The 18,785-nt window shown below is 37.1% G+C and overlaps 1 protein-coding gene across 1 annotated transcript in view; it reads left to right on the plus strand.

Moving 5' to 3' along the window:
* The window catches only part of LOC121355338 (MDM2 binding protein), a 28,052-nt gene extending 9,777 nt beyond the window's left edge, over window positions 1-18,275 (plus strand). Inside the window, exons 12-22 of the mRNA XM_041470692.1 lie at window positions 1,490-1,663; window positions 2,783-2,896; window positions 4,145-4,309; window positions 4,659-4,752; window positions 6,406-6,561; window positions 8,691-8,786; window positions 11,911-12,177; window positions 13,382-13,613; window positions 14,723-14,836; window positions 16,484-16,549; window positions 18,046-18,275. Coding sequence (XP_041326626.1) covers window positions 1,490-1,663; window positions 2,783-2,896; window positions 4,145-4,309; window positions 4,659-4,752; window positions 6,406-6,561; window positions 8,691-8,786; window positions 11,911-12,177; window positions 13,382-13,613; window positions 14,723-14,836; window positions 16,484-16,549; window positions 18,046-18,081 — 1,514 coding nt within the window. The 3' untranslated portion in view covers window positions 18,082-18,275. The remainder of the gene's footprint in view (window positions 1-1,489; window positions 1,664-2,782; window positions 2,897-4,144; window positions 4,310-4,658; window positions 4,753-6,405; window positions 6,562-8,690; window positions 8,787-11,910; window positions 12,178-13,381; window positions 13,614-14,722; window positions 14,837-16,483; window positions 16,550-18,045) is intronic.
* Window positions 18,276-18,785: the final 510 nt, after the last annotated feature.

Below are 18,785 nucleotides of genomic sequence, written 5' to 3' on the forward strand. Positions count from 1 at the left end.
TAATACAATAGTTGATCTAGGGATAGGCTGTGGAAAAGTATTGGGAAAACTAGCTATAATACAATAGTTGACAGAGTTACAAATATATGTGTGAAGAATACAGAGAACGTATAAAAGCAAAAAGGCAAAACGTAAATGGCATCAGCACTATAAAAATTTAAAGTTATCTCTGCATGTTTGGAAGTAGTAGAGTATGGAGGGTGTAGAGTTGGTCACAGCAGCAGCATTTGTATTTGTTGGAGAGATACTACTGATGCAGTCAAATGAGCACAAGATCCCCAGTATCTGCAGGATTTTTGCCCTGTGCTCCAGTGGAAAGATTTGTACAAGTATTAATTAATGTGTGATCAGTAATACACAATAGGTTCTTATAAAACCTCTTGTGTAAAATTTACTTGAATAAAATAGGAGGAGAAACACTGCTTCTTAAATGTATTTTTTGTTTAGTTGAAAACTGTTGATTTTTTAGTGCCTACCACTAATCTGAGTATACTAAGGATTTGTGAATCCTTAATCTCTTCCATCTGTGGGAAGGTATAATTCTTGGTATTGGTGGTTCTTAAATGCTAAGATTAAAATGTGAAATAAAAGTTTACCCATCAGGAATCAGCATTGAGATGCCAAGATAAACTGGAAAAGGAATATATTTGAAATGACATGGGAAACAGGACGATAAGACAATGTTTCTGGAATATTTTTTCTTTATTTTTCTTTTTTCTTTCTCTTAATTTATGTATTGAGGTAGTGATGTTTCCCCTCTTTTCCTGTATCCAGTTATAAATTTTCAACAAACACGGGAATATATTATTTGTTGCTAACAAAAAGTTATGATACTAATAAATGTTAAGTTCCCATAGAGTTAATTGAGACAGTATTGCAAATATCTTATGAAATGAAAATATTTGACTTTTGAAACTTAATACATCAAGAAGTATTCATTATCTTGACTGCTATGTCTTCCAAGGTGTTATAAAATGTTTTCTGTGTGAAAAGATAGCAAACCCATCCTTTCACTGTTACTGTCAGGTCCCACATTAATTTACTTTCAAAACTGCATACTATATGCCAGTGTTCAAAAATAGAATGTCTTTATCTTTCATCCAGGCACAAGGGTAAAGCAGGGAGTGAAGCTTTTATTAATGAATAATGCAGTGTCCTTGGGAAGAGTGTGTACAATACTTCCTTTTCTTCTAGGGTTGTGTGTTTGTCCATTGAACACTTACATTATTTTGATGCACATATGCAGAAAGGCCTGTTTTTATCCAGCAGAAGAGAAACTTCTCTTTGTTGTTTCATGGTAAAAATGTAACTTTGCCAGTTAAAGGCTTGCCTGTTGCTTAGCCCAGTTAAAGAGCTCTTGGTTGGTGATTAGTAAGATTTCTTACAGAACAGAAGAAAGCAAATGAAAGCATTTTTATGGTGGATTATAGTTTGTTTTAAAGATGTTTTCCTGAGGGTGTTTCACAGTTATGTCTTGATGTTTGTTAAGTTCCAGAAATTGAACTGAAGGGAGAATCTTGCCGATATTATTTCTTGCTACAAGGCAATGGCTCTGGAGGATGTAAAGCAACCTTGATTCATTCAGCTGGCCAGATCAATGGGATGGCCACTCTTGCTGCAGTAAATGGAAAGCTAAAGGCAAAAGCAGAAGAAACAGAGTCAGGTAAGAGTAATCATTTATTAATGAGTATCTGAATCCAGGCAAATGGTAAGTTCTAAATTTTGTAAGTTCCTTTTATTCACTCCAGTCAGTATTAAAAGAGGGAAAACGAGGAATATTACATCTTTTATAAAAGTGTCTTTTAAGAATATTTTTCCAGATCCATAAGAAAATATAGTAAGAGCTTATTTATACACAGAATTTACTGCTACTATATTTTTAAAACTGATTATGCAAAGTTATTGTCAGTTATTTCTCATAATCGAGATAAATTGAAAAATTTTTATTGTAAAGGGATGTACAGATAATATTATTGCAAAACAAATTTTTGAAAGCTTAAAGTTTAGAAAGTGTGTGTTGTTGGTGTAAAGAGTGACCAGCCTGTGCCAGAAATCTGTGTAAATATCTCTTGAAAGTCCTGTTTCACTGATGATTTAAAATAAAAGCTGCAAGGCCAGTAGACAAGTTGAGTTTTGTTACAACCTTCAGTCCCTTTGCCGATGTCCATGTTACTGCAGAGTGTTTAGGGTATGAGCTGGCACTCCTATCCTAACTTCTCCACTAGGGAAGAGCAGGTATGCAGCCATTTATCATGGAGTAGTTGTCATGTTACAACTACACCTACCAGATAACTCTGCTAACTCCTGTATTTGTTTCAATAACACTGGCAGAGAAAAGGAGCACAGTGACCTGCATCTTATCTACTTAATTCCTTATTATTGAAATAAATCTGTGTGTGATATGACTGACTGCTCAGCCATTTATCCTAATTAAAATCCCATTAGTACAGTGTCAGAAGACTGAAAGTCCTTGACTGTATGTTAGGAGAAAGCTTTTCTTCCCTGGTATCAAACTTAAGATCTTTTTACCTTCTTTAAATGTTAGTCATGTTGTGTTGTCATTATACAGGTTTTGTACAGAAATTCAAAAATAGTTAGGCATCTCTTTGAAATGATCCTCCTGATGTCCCCTTGGAATTAATTAGTTTGGTTTTTTCAATGATTAGCCATATTTGAAAGTCTGTTTTTTTCTTTTGAATATGAGATTTTTATGTTTATATCTTCTATTAAGTAATGACTCCAAAGAGAGATTTGTAATAAAAATTTGTCCTAATCTGTACAGGCTTTAATATTTCTGACTGTATCAAGTCTCTGCCATGCTATTGTGGAGAGGATATTTTACAGAGAGAAACAAAACTGTCTCGTCTCCAAGTGTTTGCCTTGAAGGAGTATCTCAGTAAGTAATGGGAAAGCTCTGGTAATTTTCAAACTAGTATTTAAAAGGTCTTTATTTTCAAGTTGGATGGGATGGCTCACCTTACAAAACCGAAGTTGTTTGACAGCCAAAGTGTGTTGATCACTTTGTGAAGAAATAGCAAAAGTTTAAAAAGAAACTTTGAAGTACATCCATGATTATCTGTCAGATGATGGAAAAGAGAACACTGAGTTAGTGTTGGTGGTTGTTACATGAATACTCTGAATTTTTGAGCATAGCATTGAAATAATTCTATGCAATTCTGTTATGATTTCCCCAAAATCCTTTACTACTGGATATGCCTTCTACAAAAATAAGAATTCTGGTTGGGTTTTTCAGCTTTTTAAAGTTTTATTCTTTCTTTGAAAAGTCTTAAGCAGCAGAGAAAAACCATGCATTGGAGATTTGTTAGATTTATCATGATGCATCATTCATAATAAAAACTTGAAGGATCATCCTCCTTAGATTTTTATGACTTTGCAGAGAGGTACATTTGAGTATCCTGATTTTTTTCCATCTTAAGTCCATTGCTTAAAGAGACTCAATTAAAAGAAAAATGCTTCAGAGATATTGCCTTGCTTATTGAAAATGTTACGCTGTGGAGGTAGTTTAAGTGTATTATCATTAACAGAATAACAGTTTAAAGAAAATAAGTTCTCTGTAAGTAGTCTTGTCGCCCACCCTACACCCCCTGCTAACTTAGTCATTCTCACTGTCTGCTTCAACCCTAAGGCTGGGCCTGCTTTAGAGCTTGAGTTTTAGCTTCTTTTGAGTGGGTCACCCATTTCCATTAAGAGGCTGAGTACGAGCAGTTAGGATTTGCTGGTTGCCCTAAATCATACCAGAATTACCTGACCCTTGATTTTTATGGCCAAAGAGACCAGAACAGGCTGTCAGTTACACTGGAGCCCTTCACATTTAGTCTCAGCAAGTCCAGGTGTTTGTCTCTGGGGGATTCAAACTTGGATATACTCAGAAATGCATATACCCAGAAGTTAAAGGACTGTAAAAACATGAATCACATGTGACTTCAGCTACTCTCTCTGCTGGTTTTTCGCTTGTCTTTGGAATAAATCTCCCATGTCTTACTGGTACAAGAGTAAGTGTCAAGATAACTTACTCTTGTTACAGGTTTTGGGTGCGGATTTTCTTGTGTAATTGTCTTTTAGCAGGCTCTTGTTGTTCTTTGTTACTTAGCAGATGCAGTACCTTTTATTTTTTCTTTTATAGAGAGAAAGGAAATGACCAAGCAGCCTGTAGTTATTTCTACCAATGAGTTTAAAAGCTTATTAAAACTCACAAGAGAATGTTTTTTGGACCTGTGCAGCACTAGTCTTCCTAAACCTCTTCTACAGAAGGTCTGCAGTAAAACCAGGTCATGCACTGAGACTCGTGGTAAGTATTTTTATTTACAAAATACACTGCTTATTTTCCTTGGATATTTTCTCATATTGGTTGTCAGTATTTTACTAAAAGGCGTAAAGTCTTTTTACCAAGAGAGGAAAATGTGGAAAGAAAATTCTAGGCTTATTTTGCAAACTGAAATTACCCTTGCATTTCCTTTTTCTTTCTTGGGGTGAAAGGAAAAAAAATTTCCAGAAAACATTTCTGGTTGCATCACCAGATAGATTTTTATTTACATACTTTTAGAGAGATTCATTGAGGAATGTCTGTATATCAAGGACTATATTTCTTTAAGGAATGAGTTTCTTTATTTAGGGTTGTCCAACATGTATTCTTGCAGACCCTGATTTAATAGAGCCAAATCCATTGGAGTGGCCAGAAAGACACGTTCTTCAGAATTTGGAAAACTTTGAAAAAAACAAACAAAAAATGAGGTAATAATGAACTACTGGTGATTCTTTTTTTTTTTTTTGGAGTAGCCATTAAACTTTACTATAGAGGAACTTTATATGTTGATAACCGTACTGTAAACTGTTTATACATATTGATAATCTTTCAAAGAAAATATTGCTTAAGGCTAAAACTATTTTCCTGTCAATTTCCAAAGGTGTAATTTAAAGAAGTATTGTTCTGATTTTTATTGACTAAATGCAACTGGAAACTAGCTAAAAGTATAATAGTTCTTAAACTAAATTACCAAAATGGCACTTTTAGAAAATAGTAGCCATGGTAGAAAAACATACAAAAGCTTTTCTTTCTCCAAACATACCCTACGTAATAGAGATAATTTAGCTGGTTTTTGTCAACATGTGCAATGTGTTCTAATCTCCTCATATTTCCTAAATATTCAGTACTTAATATCATAGATCAAGTAATTTTGAAGTCAAAGAACCTATTGGTTTTATGTTTAAAATTTATATTTAGTTATCTTTTGCCTTCAGTGCTGTTCAAATGAAACCCATAGGTCTTTCTGTCTCTTAAGACAGCCTGTTGATTTCAGCTGAGCTCTCACTTTATACAAGACTTGTCAAGGAATGTTTAGGTTGGATATCAGGAAAAGGTTCTTTACCCAGGGTGTGGTTGGGCACTGAGCAGGCTCTCCAAGGCACTGGTTACAGCACCAGCCTGACAGAGCTCAAGAGGAGTTTGGACAATGCTCTTGGACACATGGTGTGACTCCTGGGGGTGTTGCTGTGCAGGGCAGGAGTTGGGCTCAGTGATCCTTGTGGTCCCTTCCAGCTCAGCTTGTGCTGTGATTCTGTGGCTTAATGGTCTTTGGTGGTGTTAATGCTCTTGCTGACAGACCTGTAGAGGCAAGTGTCCAACTGGCCTTTTCTGAGTCACTTCCATCCCATTTCTCTCTTTCAAGTACCATAGGTGGCCATGGCTTAGACTGCATGTGATAAATTCTCACATTAGCTTTCTCATGGTGGTATTATCATCATCATCATCATCGTCATTATTGTTATTATTATTATTGGCTTTTGTTTCTCAAACAGACAAAGTTCTTCCTTTTAATTAGCTGTCAAAAAGCTTCCTGAAGGACCTTTCTGTTACATAGTCAGTGTTTATTTTGTTGTTCATAATCTGAACTGAGTATCTTTCTTATCCTGTGTCAGGATACAACGTGTTGCTTACAGAGGGAGAAAAGTGAGAATTTTTATATACTTGATTGAAGACACTAAAAAAGAGTGAAGAGTTGCTTGCAGTAGTGGCTTTATTGTTCCTTTCCTGTATATTGTATATTTTTATTTTTTTTTTAATGGGAACCAATTTTTGGTCAAAAAATAGAAAAAAGGGGTGAATAATCGTCTTCCCATGTTGTATTTCATAACCAAGCTCTAAATTCTTGAAGAAACTACTTTTTCAGTCGAATGTTAGAGAATTTGCACCAGTTATCATGTTCTGTGTCGTGACCATCTGTGTTAATGTTCTCAAGGAGCAACTTTGTTCATTTTACTTAGGTACTGGATTAATTGCTTCAGAGTAGCAATGATTTAATTTTTTAAAAAAATATTAAATGAGTTTCTGAATTTATTAAAAAAAATAATCTTACATTACTCTTTGCTCGCGGCTTTTTTTTCCAGAGTTCCTCTGTTTGCACATTCACCTGAGCAGTTGCTGGGACACAAAGACGGCCAGAGGGAGTCCCTGACGTTGCTGGATGCTAAAGAGCTGCTGAAGTATTTCACCCCAGAAGGGCTGCCCGTGGGGGATCTCCAGCCACTCCAAGTTCCCAAGCGGTATGATCAGCATCTTAAAGCCACTGAAGACCAAACTCAGAGCTGGTGTAGGGGGTGTAAATAAGGGTGGAATGGGAGTCACAGAATGGCCTAAATGAATTTGAGTTTATAACATCCTTACATCACGTGCCTGCCAGTGAAATCAACTGTTTTGTTCTCCAGTCAGTATTGCTATTTAGTTCTTTCAGAAGCTGAAATGGCTGGAGATGATGACCCTGTTCCTAGACATTTAAATAACAAAATCATTACCTAAAGCATAAACATGTTACTGGTAGAGCCCTGCCAAGCTGCTGCTGCCCTATGTGTCCATTTCCAAAAGAGTATTTGTACTAAAGCAGAAGCTACTATGGTAGAGCTTTAATTTTTTTTGTGTGATTTCTTTCAGTGGAGGGGAGTCTTAGGTGGAAAGTTAAAATAAGAAAATATCTGAGCCTATTAACTGTGTTTGTCTCCTGTCATGCTTTTTATAGATACATGGAGTTACTGGAATAATTTTCAGGATCTGTACATCTGTTAGAGTTAAGGCCAGACTCTATAAGAGTCAGATAGTGTTTGTAGAAGCAGAACCTGTACTATTTCTGCACTGTGTCACAGAGTGCTAGGTAGGCAAGGTAGTCTTTCCAGTCACTACAATTATATTTGTTGACCTTTTTAATACTGAATAATAGAAACTATGATGCAATTATTTGATACAGCCCTTGATCCTTTTTCAGACTTCATTATATGTAATAAGAGTGCTTGTGTGAGAGAAAGGTTCTGTAGTACTTTGGATTTTCTGTAGGATTTTTGAGACTTCTGTAAAATAGTTACTGAAGTTTTGAAACTGAACTGAGTATGTTCTAAGCAGACAATTCAAGCAAATTAGAAAATATGCAGTAAAGACTTAGAATCTCCTACTGGGTTGTTAATGAGTGAAGAAGATTTAGAATTTTGGCTAAAATATTTTTCTTCCAACTAGTGTGGGAAAGAAGTGAATAATTTTTCACTAAAAAATCTATCTTTTTAGTCTTTGATTTTTTTTCCAAAGCCTCCAGAGAAGCACTATAGCATAGAATACCTTGAGTGTCTTGAATGATTTGCTTTGAGCTACAGATGAGTGAGATCTGAATTTGAATTGAGTCCAGCAGAACACTGTACTCCGAGCTGCTCGCTCCCCTAGCAGATGCTTTGACTGAATTCTCTGGAATTATGAGGAGCTTGGCACAGTAGGTGATCAAGAACAGTGAATATGGACCTAGGGATCTTCCTGGCCAACAGAAGGATTGAAGTGATTTTGAGAGAGATTGGTGAATTAAAGGCATGCTCACTTGTTTTCTGTGTTTGAGCTTAGATAGAAGTTTGATAGATTACAGTTTTGGCTGACAGTCTTTCCAAATTATCATTTTTGCTAGATTCAATATCACATCTTTTCTGGATGTTTTTCTCAGATTATTCCAGTGGAAATGGTACAGAGGCAGTCTATATGCATAAAATTTGAAGCAATGTGTAAGTTTCAGATTCTGTTACATCTTGCCTTTGTGTCTTCCCTTCTTTAGAGATGAATGTCAGGGTATGTTGAGATCTGGCAGCAAGATCTTTCTTTCTGCCTTGCTATGGCTTATTCCCTTGATATACTCTCAAACAAATACACTCTTAGGATTTAGCTGTAGAGAGTTACTAGCTGGAATTGCAGTATCCCAGGAAACAAGCCATTAGTTCTGAAGTCTGGGAAAGATGAGTGTTAGGTGAGGCAACAATTTGAAGCTGAAGGGGAGGAATTCACTACTTACAGGGTGTGATTGAGAAATTGGAGGTCACTTCCCAGTTTCTCTCAGTTCATTCTACTACTCAGGTGTCCCATTGTGATATTTGCCTAGTTTTATTGGTAACTTGTTTGGAGCAGTGACCTTAACAATCTAAGAAATGTCTAAGAGCTTCTGTAACAATAATAGCTCAGTAGGAATCAGTTGAACTTAAATTCTCACTTCAATACAGATTTAATTGTCCATTGATGCTTTAGCCTAGGGGCTTAGCTGCAAGACATGCTGTTCTGTTCTTCATATGTGAAAGCATTTTGTTTCTGATTTTTGGAAATATAATTTATCCTAATGGTAACTGGTTAAAATAGATCTTTATTTTTCTCCTTTCAGTGAAAATGCATTTCTTCTGACACCAGAGCTTACTCCTCGAAAACTCAGAGGTTTGCCTTTTGAAAAAGCAGCTGGATGCCATTATCATGGACTTGAGTAAGTTTCCTGGCTTCTTTTCTCAGATTTATGTTTTCGTTTCCAGTCTAAGTGTAATTAGAAATGTTTCAAGCAACATATTAAGAGTATGTTAATTATGGATTAAATGTCAGTGGTTTCAATTGCAACATTGCTGCCTTGATGGTAATGTAGAAACATTGAAGGTCTTCTTTTTCTCAGTTGTACTGCTGTGTCTCTTCTCAGTACCTCTGAAAATTTTAATTCAGAGCTAAAAATGGCAAGGGAATTAGTATGTATCAAGTTCCTAGTGAAGCACATGCTTTTAAGTACATACATAGTTTCTGCTTTGATATTTAATTGTAGACACTTCAAGACTGATAGTCAAAAGGTTTCATGAGACGTGCTGTGATGCTGCCACCTGTATGTTCAGGGAGCCTGAAAACACCAGCAGGCAAGTGTTAGTGGTAACAATGTTCAAAAGGATCCATATGGCCCGGACTGTTAGTTAATCTCAGCCAGCCAGTAATAGTTATTTGTCAAAGCAAACAAATGGGCAAACTGTCACATAATGTAGCTGTATAAAAATAGTTTAGAAAAATACAAATATTGACATTGAGGAGAAAAGGGAAAAGGCTATAGAAATACTGGAGTAGAAAATTAAGCATAACTCTTCCATACAGATAGTCTTATTGCAGTATATATTAAGAAATGTCGTGGATACCAAGCATAGTTCAGTTTTTGTGCAAGCTTCTGCTGCCTTCTAGAATCACATTTTCAGATTATCATAATTGACTAACAATGCTGCTGGTATTTTTCCCTATCAATTTTACAAATAGTTTGATTAAGTCCGTATTTAATGTCTGGTAATTTTAGCCAAGTTCTCTAGGGCAGTGGAGCATTCCTATCTCTTTATTTTAGTCTCTTTTTCTAAACAGTAACTCATGAGCATATTAACCTTTTTAGATTTGTAATAAGTAGCACAGAGAGGCAACTGGGTAGGAAAGAGAAATGCATATGGTAGGTGTGGGAAGAAACCACTCGTCTGTTGTCTGTTGCTGTGGGGTATCTTGCTGCCCTGCCTGACCTCAGCAAGGAGTGTGCCTGAGATTTCCAATTAGGCACAGCACAGCTCGTGCTGCCTCTTCTCCTAGCAAAATGTGACAGATATGGACCACAGAGGGGCCTGGGTATTGTGGAGAGGAGGAAGATCCTGGCATGTTAATATTGCAGGGGCATTGTGCTTAGCAGAATGGGAGGGAAGCAGTAGAGTGGGAGGTAGTGTATGACCAGAACATATTGTAACAAGAGTATTGTGGTTTTGGGGCAGATGTCTTTGGTACTATGCAGTTTTCGTCTGCCCAGCTGCTGTATTTATGTTTGGAGGTAAAGTCTTGTCAAAAAAACAAGGAGTAGCAGTTATCATAGAATGGTTTGAGTTGGAAGGGACCTTAAAGATCATCTAGTTGCAGCCTCCATGCCATGGGCAGGGACACCAACATCCCACATCTTTTTCCCCAGACCTGCTCTTAATTAATTTTTCACTCAGCCTGTATTTGTGCTGTCACTGCCCTTACCCAGGTGCAGGACCTTGCACTTGGCCTTGTTGAACCCCATCAGGTTTGCACAGGGCCACCTCTCAAGCCTCTGGATGGGATCCCTTCCCTCTAGTGATGACCATGCACGGAGCTTGGTGTCAATGGCAACCTGCTTTCCTGAAGTCCAGGGGTGAGCTTGCTGTGTGCTCTCCTTGCTGCCCTGCGGATCCCAAACTCCACTACTTAAAGGTCAGCGAAGCCAAGGCTGCCCTTGAGCTTCGCATTCCCCACCACCCCCTCCTTCCTGATGGGCTCAAGGTCCAGCGTAGCACCTCACCTCACTCGGAGAAGGAAGTTACCAGTGCATGCCAGGAGCCTCCTGGTTTGTTTCTGTCCTATGTATTGGCTCTCCAACAGATTGTTGGGATGGCTGAAGTCCCCCATGAAGACCAGGACTTGTAAACATGAGGCTGTTCGTATTTATGATTAAATCAAATTTTTGGTGTAATGAACGTGTGCCAGACACTTGAATGCTGTTTTGCAAAGAGAAGGCAATTGCCATTAAAACAGTGAGTAAAATGGCAATTTAACTTCTCAAATTAAATTTGTAGGGTATGTGACTACTCAGGGGACTGAGAATATAAATAAGAAAAAATATCTTGACATTTTTAAGTTCAGACAGCTTACTCTCTTATCAGATAATGAATTTATTTCTAGTGGAAAGTCTTCCTCAGCTGTAGAAATTGATTCATCAGCCAATTATTAGAAAAATTAATTTCTCCCTGAATATGAAAATACTCTGAAGAAAATGGAAACATCAGAACTAGCAAATTTAACATGACTCCATGTTAAGAGATAAAAGTAAAGAATGTGTCTTGCATTCCTCAGAGTAGGAAACATTGCTGAGCAGTTTGAAGTGGGGTCTGAGCAAGACCTAACACTGCTCAAAGCAATTTGTAACAAGGAGGCTGGAATAATACAGGATTTACTGTTACCTTTCCCTGAACTACAGGAAGTTATTGGGTGATGAGACACTGTTCTCTTGCAAGGAATCCTGGAAATCATTTACACCAGAGAAAAGTTAGTTAAGTCTCATTTTGTGTTACCTCATGTGTATGTTCCACTGAATTAGCACTTGTTCATTTGTTGTCTTTCAGCCCCACTGTTGTTAATACAGTTTGTTCTGTTGAGTTGGTTGATCAAACCACTTATTCATTATAGTCAATAGGAAGCTTGTGCTTGTTCAGTGATACCTTTTTGTATTTTTAGTACTTAAAAATTGTGAATCTCTCATGCAGCAGTGTTTATCTCAGACAAAGCTAAAAGTTGCATTTCAAAGAGTTTGTTCAAGGAAAAAGTTCTGCTAATGTCCATGGAAATCTTATAAGAACAGGCTAAAGAGTTACAAATAGTATATAATTCAGCTTCTTTGTTGGAGTTGGACTTAAGTATAGCAAAATCCATCAGGCAAATATTAATTTACTGGGCTGTTAAAAGTTGTCTTTCAGAACAGTATACCAGTTCAAACAAAAAAAAAGGTTTTGGAGTTCATGACTGTCAAAAGTAAGTTTTTCTGATTGTAATAAAACAGAGACTTTCATAGGTTTCTCGCCCAATTTCAATTTTAGATATTGTCTTGATAACAGAAGAGCCTTGGAGAGAGATGTGGGATATGCTGAACTTCAAACTCGTCTTATTCGCTATGAAACTCAGACTACTTGCACCAAAGAGTGCTGCCCTGTGCCACTTGTCCTGAGTCCTCTCCCATCTCCTGCAGTCTTGTCAGAGCCTGGAAGTGTCCCTGATGGAGAGACTTTGCAAAGCGAATTCAAAACAGAGACATCAAGGCTAAAATACAGATCAAAAGACCTGGATTACTTTTATCCCAAGAAAAGGTAATGCACTGAATAAAATGCATCTTTAGCATGAAATGTTTCAGTAGACTCTTGTGAACTGCATCTTTTCTTTCATTTCAAAATGTTTCAATGAAGCTATCTAGACAAATGTTCTAGTTGTTTAATCCTCTTCTGTAGGTTCTTTTTTTTTCCTCAAGTGTGATCTCTCATTGATGGTATTAGATTAATCAAAACCATGCAGCACAGGCACACTTTGTTTAACAGATTTGGGGTTATATCTTGCAGTCTCAAGTGCCTTTGAGAAGATGACAGCCTCATCTAGGACTGAAACAGTCAGTGCTCCTGTACCACAAATAAACAACTAAAAGTTTAGAAAGCCAAGGATTGTACAAACAGAGTAATTGAATTTCTAATCCAAAGGACTGCTGGCATAAGATGACCTACCAGAATTCAATATTCTTGTCAGCCTTGTTTGTTAAAGTCTTTTCTGGAAGTTTAGTTTTTAAGATTTCCCTGTGTACCTTGTCCTCACTCTGAAGATGCAAACTCTGTCACTGAATAATAGCTGCTAGGTAACCCTATTTCCAAATTCACTTTTTTACTGTAGTACTTCACTTCTTCCTTATTTCCAGGTTGATACCCTTTGCATTCTAGTCACAATAAGCCTTTAACAGAGGTCTGGTTTTAGAAATACGTGTATCTTCTGCAGCTTACTGAGTAGTTAGAAAAGAAGATGTGATTATACTTAACATTTTGTAAATTGGAGTTTGGAATTACTAATGCTCTTACAGTTGAAGGATCAAGAATTACAATGTTCCCATAGAATTCTAATGCCCAACTTCTTGTAGTTAAATATGAGTTGTGACATTCCTATAGGGCCAAAAGAAATTAAATAGTTGGAAGAAGTTTTGTCTCATCCAAAGACTTGAGGTCAATTCTCTTCCCAAGTGTTTTATTTTGTTCGTTACTTGATTTCTTCAATTTGTTTCTAGACCTTTTTAATCAGAGGTGCAATGGGTCTACGTGTCAGAGCCCACTCCAGTCAGCAGACTGTTCATCTAATATAAAAAATTTTACAGACTAGAATCCTGTCTTCCTGTCTGCTGTTTTCAGATGCTGTTTGCAGGAAAGCTCAGTACTTGCTGCTCTAAAGCAGCAGCCTCTCTAGCAGAACAATGGCACTAAAAGAGTTGGTACAAAACCTGAAAGTTACTTTTATTGGGTTTTTTACTGTTCTTTGTAGGCTAACCAAATCTGAGAGCACGGACTCGCTGCTGTCCCAGGCAGGCGGAAGCAGCAGGAGCCGCTGTGCGGTCGCAGTGCCGAGGAAGCGCTCGGAGAGATCCGTTTGTGAGGCTGCAGTGCCCTGGAAAGCGCCCAGCCAAGGCCACAGAGCTGCCACCAGGGCTGGCTCAGCTACAGAGCCTGAGGCTGCAAAGCCAGAGAAGGAATCGAGATCCCAGAAACACACGAGGGTAAAAATCTACCTTGTTCTCTTAGTGAAGAAGAGCTGCTTAACTTCTTTCCATGGGACTTGATTTGTAAAAATTTTTTAACTCAAGGTGAACTATCTTCATCTTTATTTCTTACTGAATTTCATTGTGTTAACTTGTGTAAGTGAATCCTGAAGGCACTGAGGAGAGTGCTGCAGAAGCCAAGAATGAAGAAGTGTGCAAAGAAAATTTTATTATGCCCAGAAAATTAAGGCTGAGAGAGATAACAACGAGGAATAAAAAAGGTGGAAATGAATAGCAATTAATAGGAGTTATGAAATATAAATGATTAATATAAAACCTAAAGGCACCAAAGAGATAGATATATGTTCTGGAAGGGTCAAAGGCATTGTGGAGGAACAGACTAGTCTGAGAATAAAGAGATTCCTGTAGTTTTATAAATCCATTAATTGAGATAACAGTTAAATAATTTGGTGGAGTAATGTTTAATTATTAGCTGTGTAAGTTAGGAATGCCTCTTCTGAAATACAATACACAAAACTGTTTCTGACTCGGTGATACAAATTTTAAATTAATCCCAGGGTAGAAGGAGAACACTGCAAGAATGTTGAGGTACTGTCAAAGGTAAGTTGGAATGGTCCAAGGAAGCATAAATTGGTGTGACTCGTTGAGACCTACAGCAGAGTTTAAACATCTCTGATGTAAAGAATGTCAGAGGAAATTATCTACTGAAACTTAAGTGTCAGACTTTTAAATTTTTTTTAACATATATGCATCAAACAAGGGAATATCAGTACAGCAAAAAGTGATAATTTTATATATATTATTTTGGAGAAGAAAAACCAAGATAATATTGACTTCTTCTTTATCTTCCAAGCTCATGTGACTGTTCACTGATCCTTGACATGTAAGCATTTTCTTAATATTTTAAAAATGAAGGAAATGGAAATAGATTGTTAAATAAGTGCTCAAATTCAGGCAGTGAGCTGATCACGTTTGGCAATAGACTAAAGGCAGGCAAGATCACAAAAGATCAGGTTTTCTATCTTGGGCTTTTTTGCTTCCCATTGACAATTTTTCATGTCAGTAGTTGGGATGAACTTCTGAGTGTCTTTTCTTCTGTTTCCAAGATGCTGAAGGAGGTGGTTGCTAAGACTCTTCAAAAATATGGAATTGCAGAAGACCATAAGTGCTTTGCATCCTGCAGCCAGCGTCTATTTGAGATATCAAAATTCTACCTAAAGGTAACTAGAAGACGCGCTCTTGCAGTTCTTTATTCTTAGTTAAGTGAAGCCACTCCTAAATAAAACTTGAGCTAGCATGTGGGATATTCAGAATTGATTAAGCTAATATTTCCCAGTGGTGTTGTAGTAATGTGTAGATTGTGTGGAGAGACCTTTGGACTTGCTGTCAAATGGAGAAGGTAGTTTTACAATATAGTTTTGTGGGGTTTTGCTTGTTTTAAAACTTTCTAAAGCAGTAGCCTTTTATACATAGTGAAATAATATGCTAAAGCATGGGCCTGTTAGGTTAGGTCACTCTTAAGAGCTGCAACAGCTAAGGAGGCAATAGAATATCTCCCAGCTGTGCCTGTGACAGCTCAGCTTTCTCCCTTGCTCTAAGGTTGTTGGCTCAATAAGTAGCTTACAGAACTGACTCAGAAATTCCCTGACATGATGCTTTCTATTATCTAACACATCCTGGCTCAGCAGCACCCTGTAGAATTGCATCAACCTCATGTTTAGGGGGAGATGAGAATTCTTTCCACAATACCTGTAAGACTGTGAGTCAATGCTGAAGCCCATGTTACTTGGTCTGAGCACAAAGTTAAGTTAATTACAGTATGGAGTGATACTCCATATCACAAGCTGAGCTGCTGTTCTGTTCACTTGCATGTGTTTAACCTACCACTATGGGTGAAGCAGCTCAGTTTAGTCAACTTCAGTAATAGTGCTTTAAGCTAAAAGAAAGCTGAACAGGGCTGGATGCTTTGACAATCAGAACATCTTGCTGATAAGCACCAATTTCTTAAATAGTGGGAACACAGTGCTCCCAAAGTCTCCCTGAAATATGCCCTGAAGGAAGATCTCCTAATCCAAAATCAGAAGGGGCTGCATCTAGGGATGTGGAAGTAGAGCAAATCAGGGTTTGTGGTTCCATTTCAAGTAGAAAAGGAAGAATATGGCAGTGATCCTGTCCTTTCTAGAGAGAGGTGTCACAGGATTGTGTTCTCCTGAAATGTCTTGCGGCTCCAAATCTGTGGGAGTCCTTTGAATCCTTTTGTGTGCTGCATAATTCAAAAGCATGGTAACATAGGTATAATTTTCCTCTGAAGATAAGTAGTAAATGCATTTTCTTCCTCTCCAGGCAAGGTTTTGTTTTTGCTTTGTTTAAAAGAGTAAATGAGGTTGGACTCATTAAATGGACTGCAAACCAGAAAAGCCGTTCTAGATTTTTGCCTTTTCTGCACTGGTTTTCTTTTCTGATGTCTGCTTCTCTGTTCTTTGCCAGAAATCTCTATTACAGGGTAAGCTCACAGCTCATTTCCATGTTTATATAGAAACAGGATTTCAGTCAAGACTGTAAGAACTTTGAATATCACTGAAGAAAAAAATTCTGGAAATTGTGCAGAAATATGCAGAAGTTTAGGAAGGCTAAATCATAACTGAGTACTAGGTTTGGACTGCTGTAAGGAAAACTGCAACCCATTGGAATAGATTTAAATTACTTTCCTTTTTTTCCTTTTTAATTAAAAAAGCAAAGACAAATAATTCTTCTTTTGTTCTGAACAAAGTGATAAAAGTGTAATACTGCCCTGGTTATCAGCACTCATATAACCCAAATTAGAATGACTGTATGCTGACTTCTGTGGCTTTTTGTTTCATATTTAGGACCTCAAAACTTCTAGAGGACTTCTTGATGAAATGAAGAAAACAGCAAATAGCAATGCTAAACAGGTAACACCATGTGTTTATTTGTTCCTGTACATAGCCACAGGATGGTTTAGTCCACAGCTTTAACAGATGAAGGGGTGCATGTGGGTCTTGTTTCACTCTGACCTCACACAAACTCTCTCTCAGTCAGTAGTTCCAAGGCAAAATTTCCAGATTTTGGGTGGTATTTTAGTTACAGCTGCCAAGATGATGTGCCGCAGTGCGAAATGGAAAAGAAGACAATGATGTTTCTACATCACTGAAACAAACAAACAGGGAAAAAAAAGAGAGAGATTTTTCTTTAATTAGGATCATTAGGGAGTTCTTTTCTTGTGTTGAAGGAAATAACGTTTCAAAGGTTAGGAAGTAATAAGCTGGTCTATGAAAGGAAATAAATTTTTTAAAAGCAGCAATAAAAATGAGTAACTTTAGGCTCGTGAGTAACTGTATGCACAAGGGATCTCAGGTGGAGTTATTTATGCATAATGTGGGACTTGCATGCACAGCAGCACAGAGCAAATGACAGAAGTGAATATTCCTCCAGAAATTCAGTAACTGGTACTGTGTTCTGAGACATACACTGAAGTGACTCCATGACTTGGGGAAAAGAAAAAAGCACAAACAAAAAAACTGTCATGCAGAATTACAGTACAGTTTTCATAATTATAAATTAAATGGAAGAATTTGAACTGAGTTAGGTAAGTAATAGAACACACTCTCAAGAAAGCTGCTAGATCTCCAGAAAACTTATTCTATGAGAGCAGTATCTGCTGTGTCCTGTGCTGTATTCCTTTATGGATTGCTTTGTATGGATGATAAGGTTTCAAAAACTATATGGGTTGTGATGTTTGGTGTTGAGCTGAACTGTTGTGCTGATACACTGCTTCTCACCTCCAGAGAGAATCAGTTTATCAGCACAATAGTTCAGTCTTTGTCTGGCCAGAAAATTGGTCGTTTTTTGTATATTTGCTGTTGGCAAAAGGCATTAAAATTGATGTTCTCCTAAACTGCTTATGTCTCTGTATTAGAGAGTATTTTGAAATTACTTTACAAAAATATAATTGCCAAGGACTAGTCAGTGGTCTGAACAGCTGCCCTGTTTGGAAAGCAGCAGTGATAATGGTGGTAGATACAGCAGTGCACAAATTATCCTTCATTCTTTCTTCTCTGGCATTAGGAACTTTTACTGCTGGAAGCATGAGCTGTTTGGCATTATGTGCAACTTCTTGCTGGTGTATGGAGAGAATGGAGTGAAGTATTTCAATTCAGGGGTTCTAAAAATGCCTTTTCCTAAAGACAAAGCATTTTGCAAGATTAAATACAATTCTAGGGTAATGCTGTTTCCTCTCAGATTATTAACAATACTTTTTTCTCCTGACTAGTTTGCTTTTAAATCCTGTTTAGTAAATACTACACAGGTGGTGACAAAGAAAGAATTGATGATGTCTGTGAGATGTTCTTAATTTGCTTTCAAAACCAGGAGGTATGTAAATTGTTTGCTTTCTCATTTATTTGCCCAGGTGATTGAATGGGTTTTGGAGAAGACTAGCAAGTAGAGGCACTGTGTGGATTCTGTTCACACCTTCCCAGGAGCTGTGGAGACAGAGCACTTCTGACTTGAGAAGCATTATGCTGCCCAATGCACACACAGATCTGCACACTGGGAGGACTTTGGTCAGTGTAGTTATGTTAGACTCATTCTTCAAGCAAAGGAGTGAGGTTGGAAACTTTTTATACTGAAAGTTTTTAATTTTTTTTTTAATTCATATGAAAAGAGGTTGTATTTTATATGTGTATTTATTATGTTTTTTAAAAGGACTATAGCTTGACTTGATTTATAAAGCTTTGTATATTTTCCAACCAGTGTATTTGGTTTTTATATGAATAAAAACCCCCACATATTTAATTTCGATAACTACTACTTTATTTTACCTTTTTGTGTGAAGATCTGTATTCTGCTTCAGCTTGCTGTTGTATAAACAGCTGTTTACAGCATCAGCTATTAACAGTTTATACACTAATTAAGAACAGTTCCTATTCTCTAGGTGAAAACAAACACAATCAGAAATTGAACCATAATTATCTCTGTGTTGTACTATAAGGAAGAAAAAAGCATGACTTGAAACTTGGTGCAAGGTCTCATTAAAGGAAGTTTCTTTGTTTTACAAGCTGAATTTTTGGTATAATTTCCTGCTTGCTCTTTGTAATACTCCTTAGAAAAATATCTAAGGAGAGGTCTGAGATTTCTTTTCCTGGAAGA

Source organism: Pyrgilauda ruficollis, unplaced genomic scaffold (assembly GCF_017590135.1).
Source record: "Pyrgilauda ruficollis isolate IOZ18807 unplaced genomic scaffold, ASM1759013v1 scaffold25, whole genome shotgun sequence".
NCBI classification, from domain to species: Eukaryota; Metazoa; Chordata; class Aves; order Passeriformes; family Passeridae; genus Pyrgilauda; species Pyrgilauda ruficollis.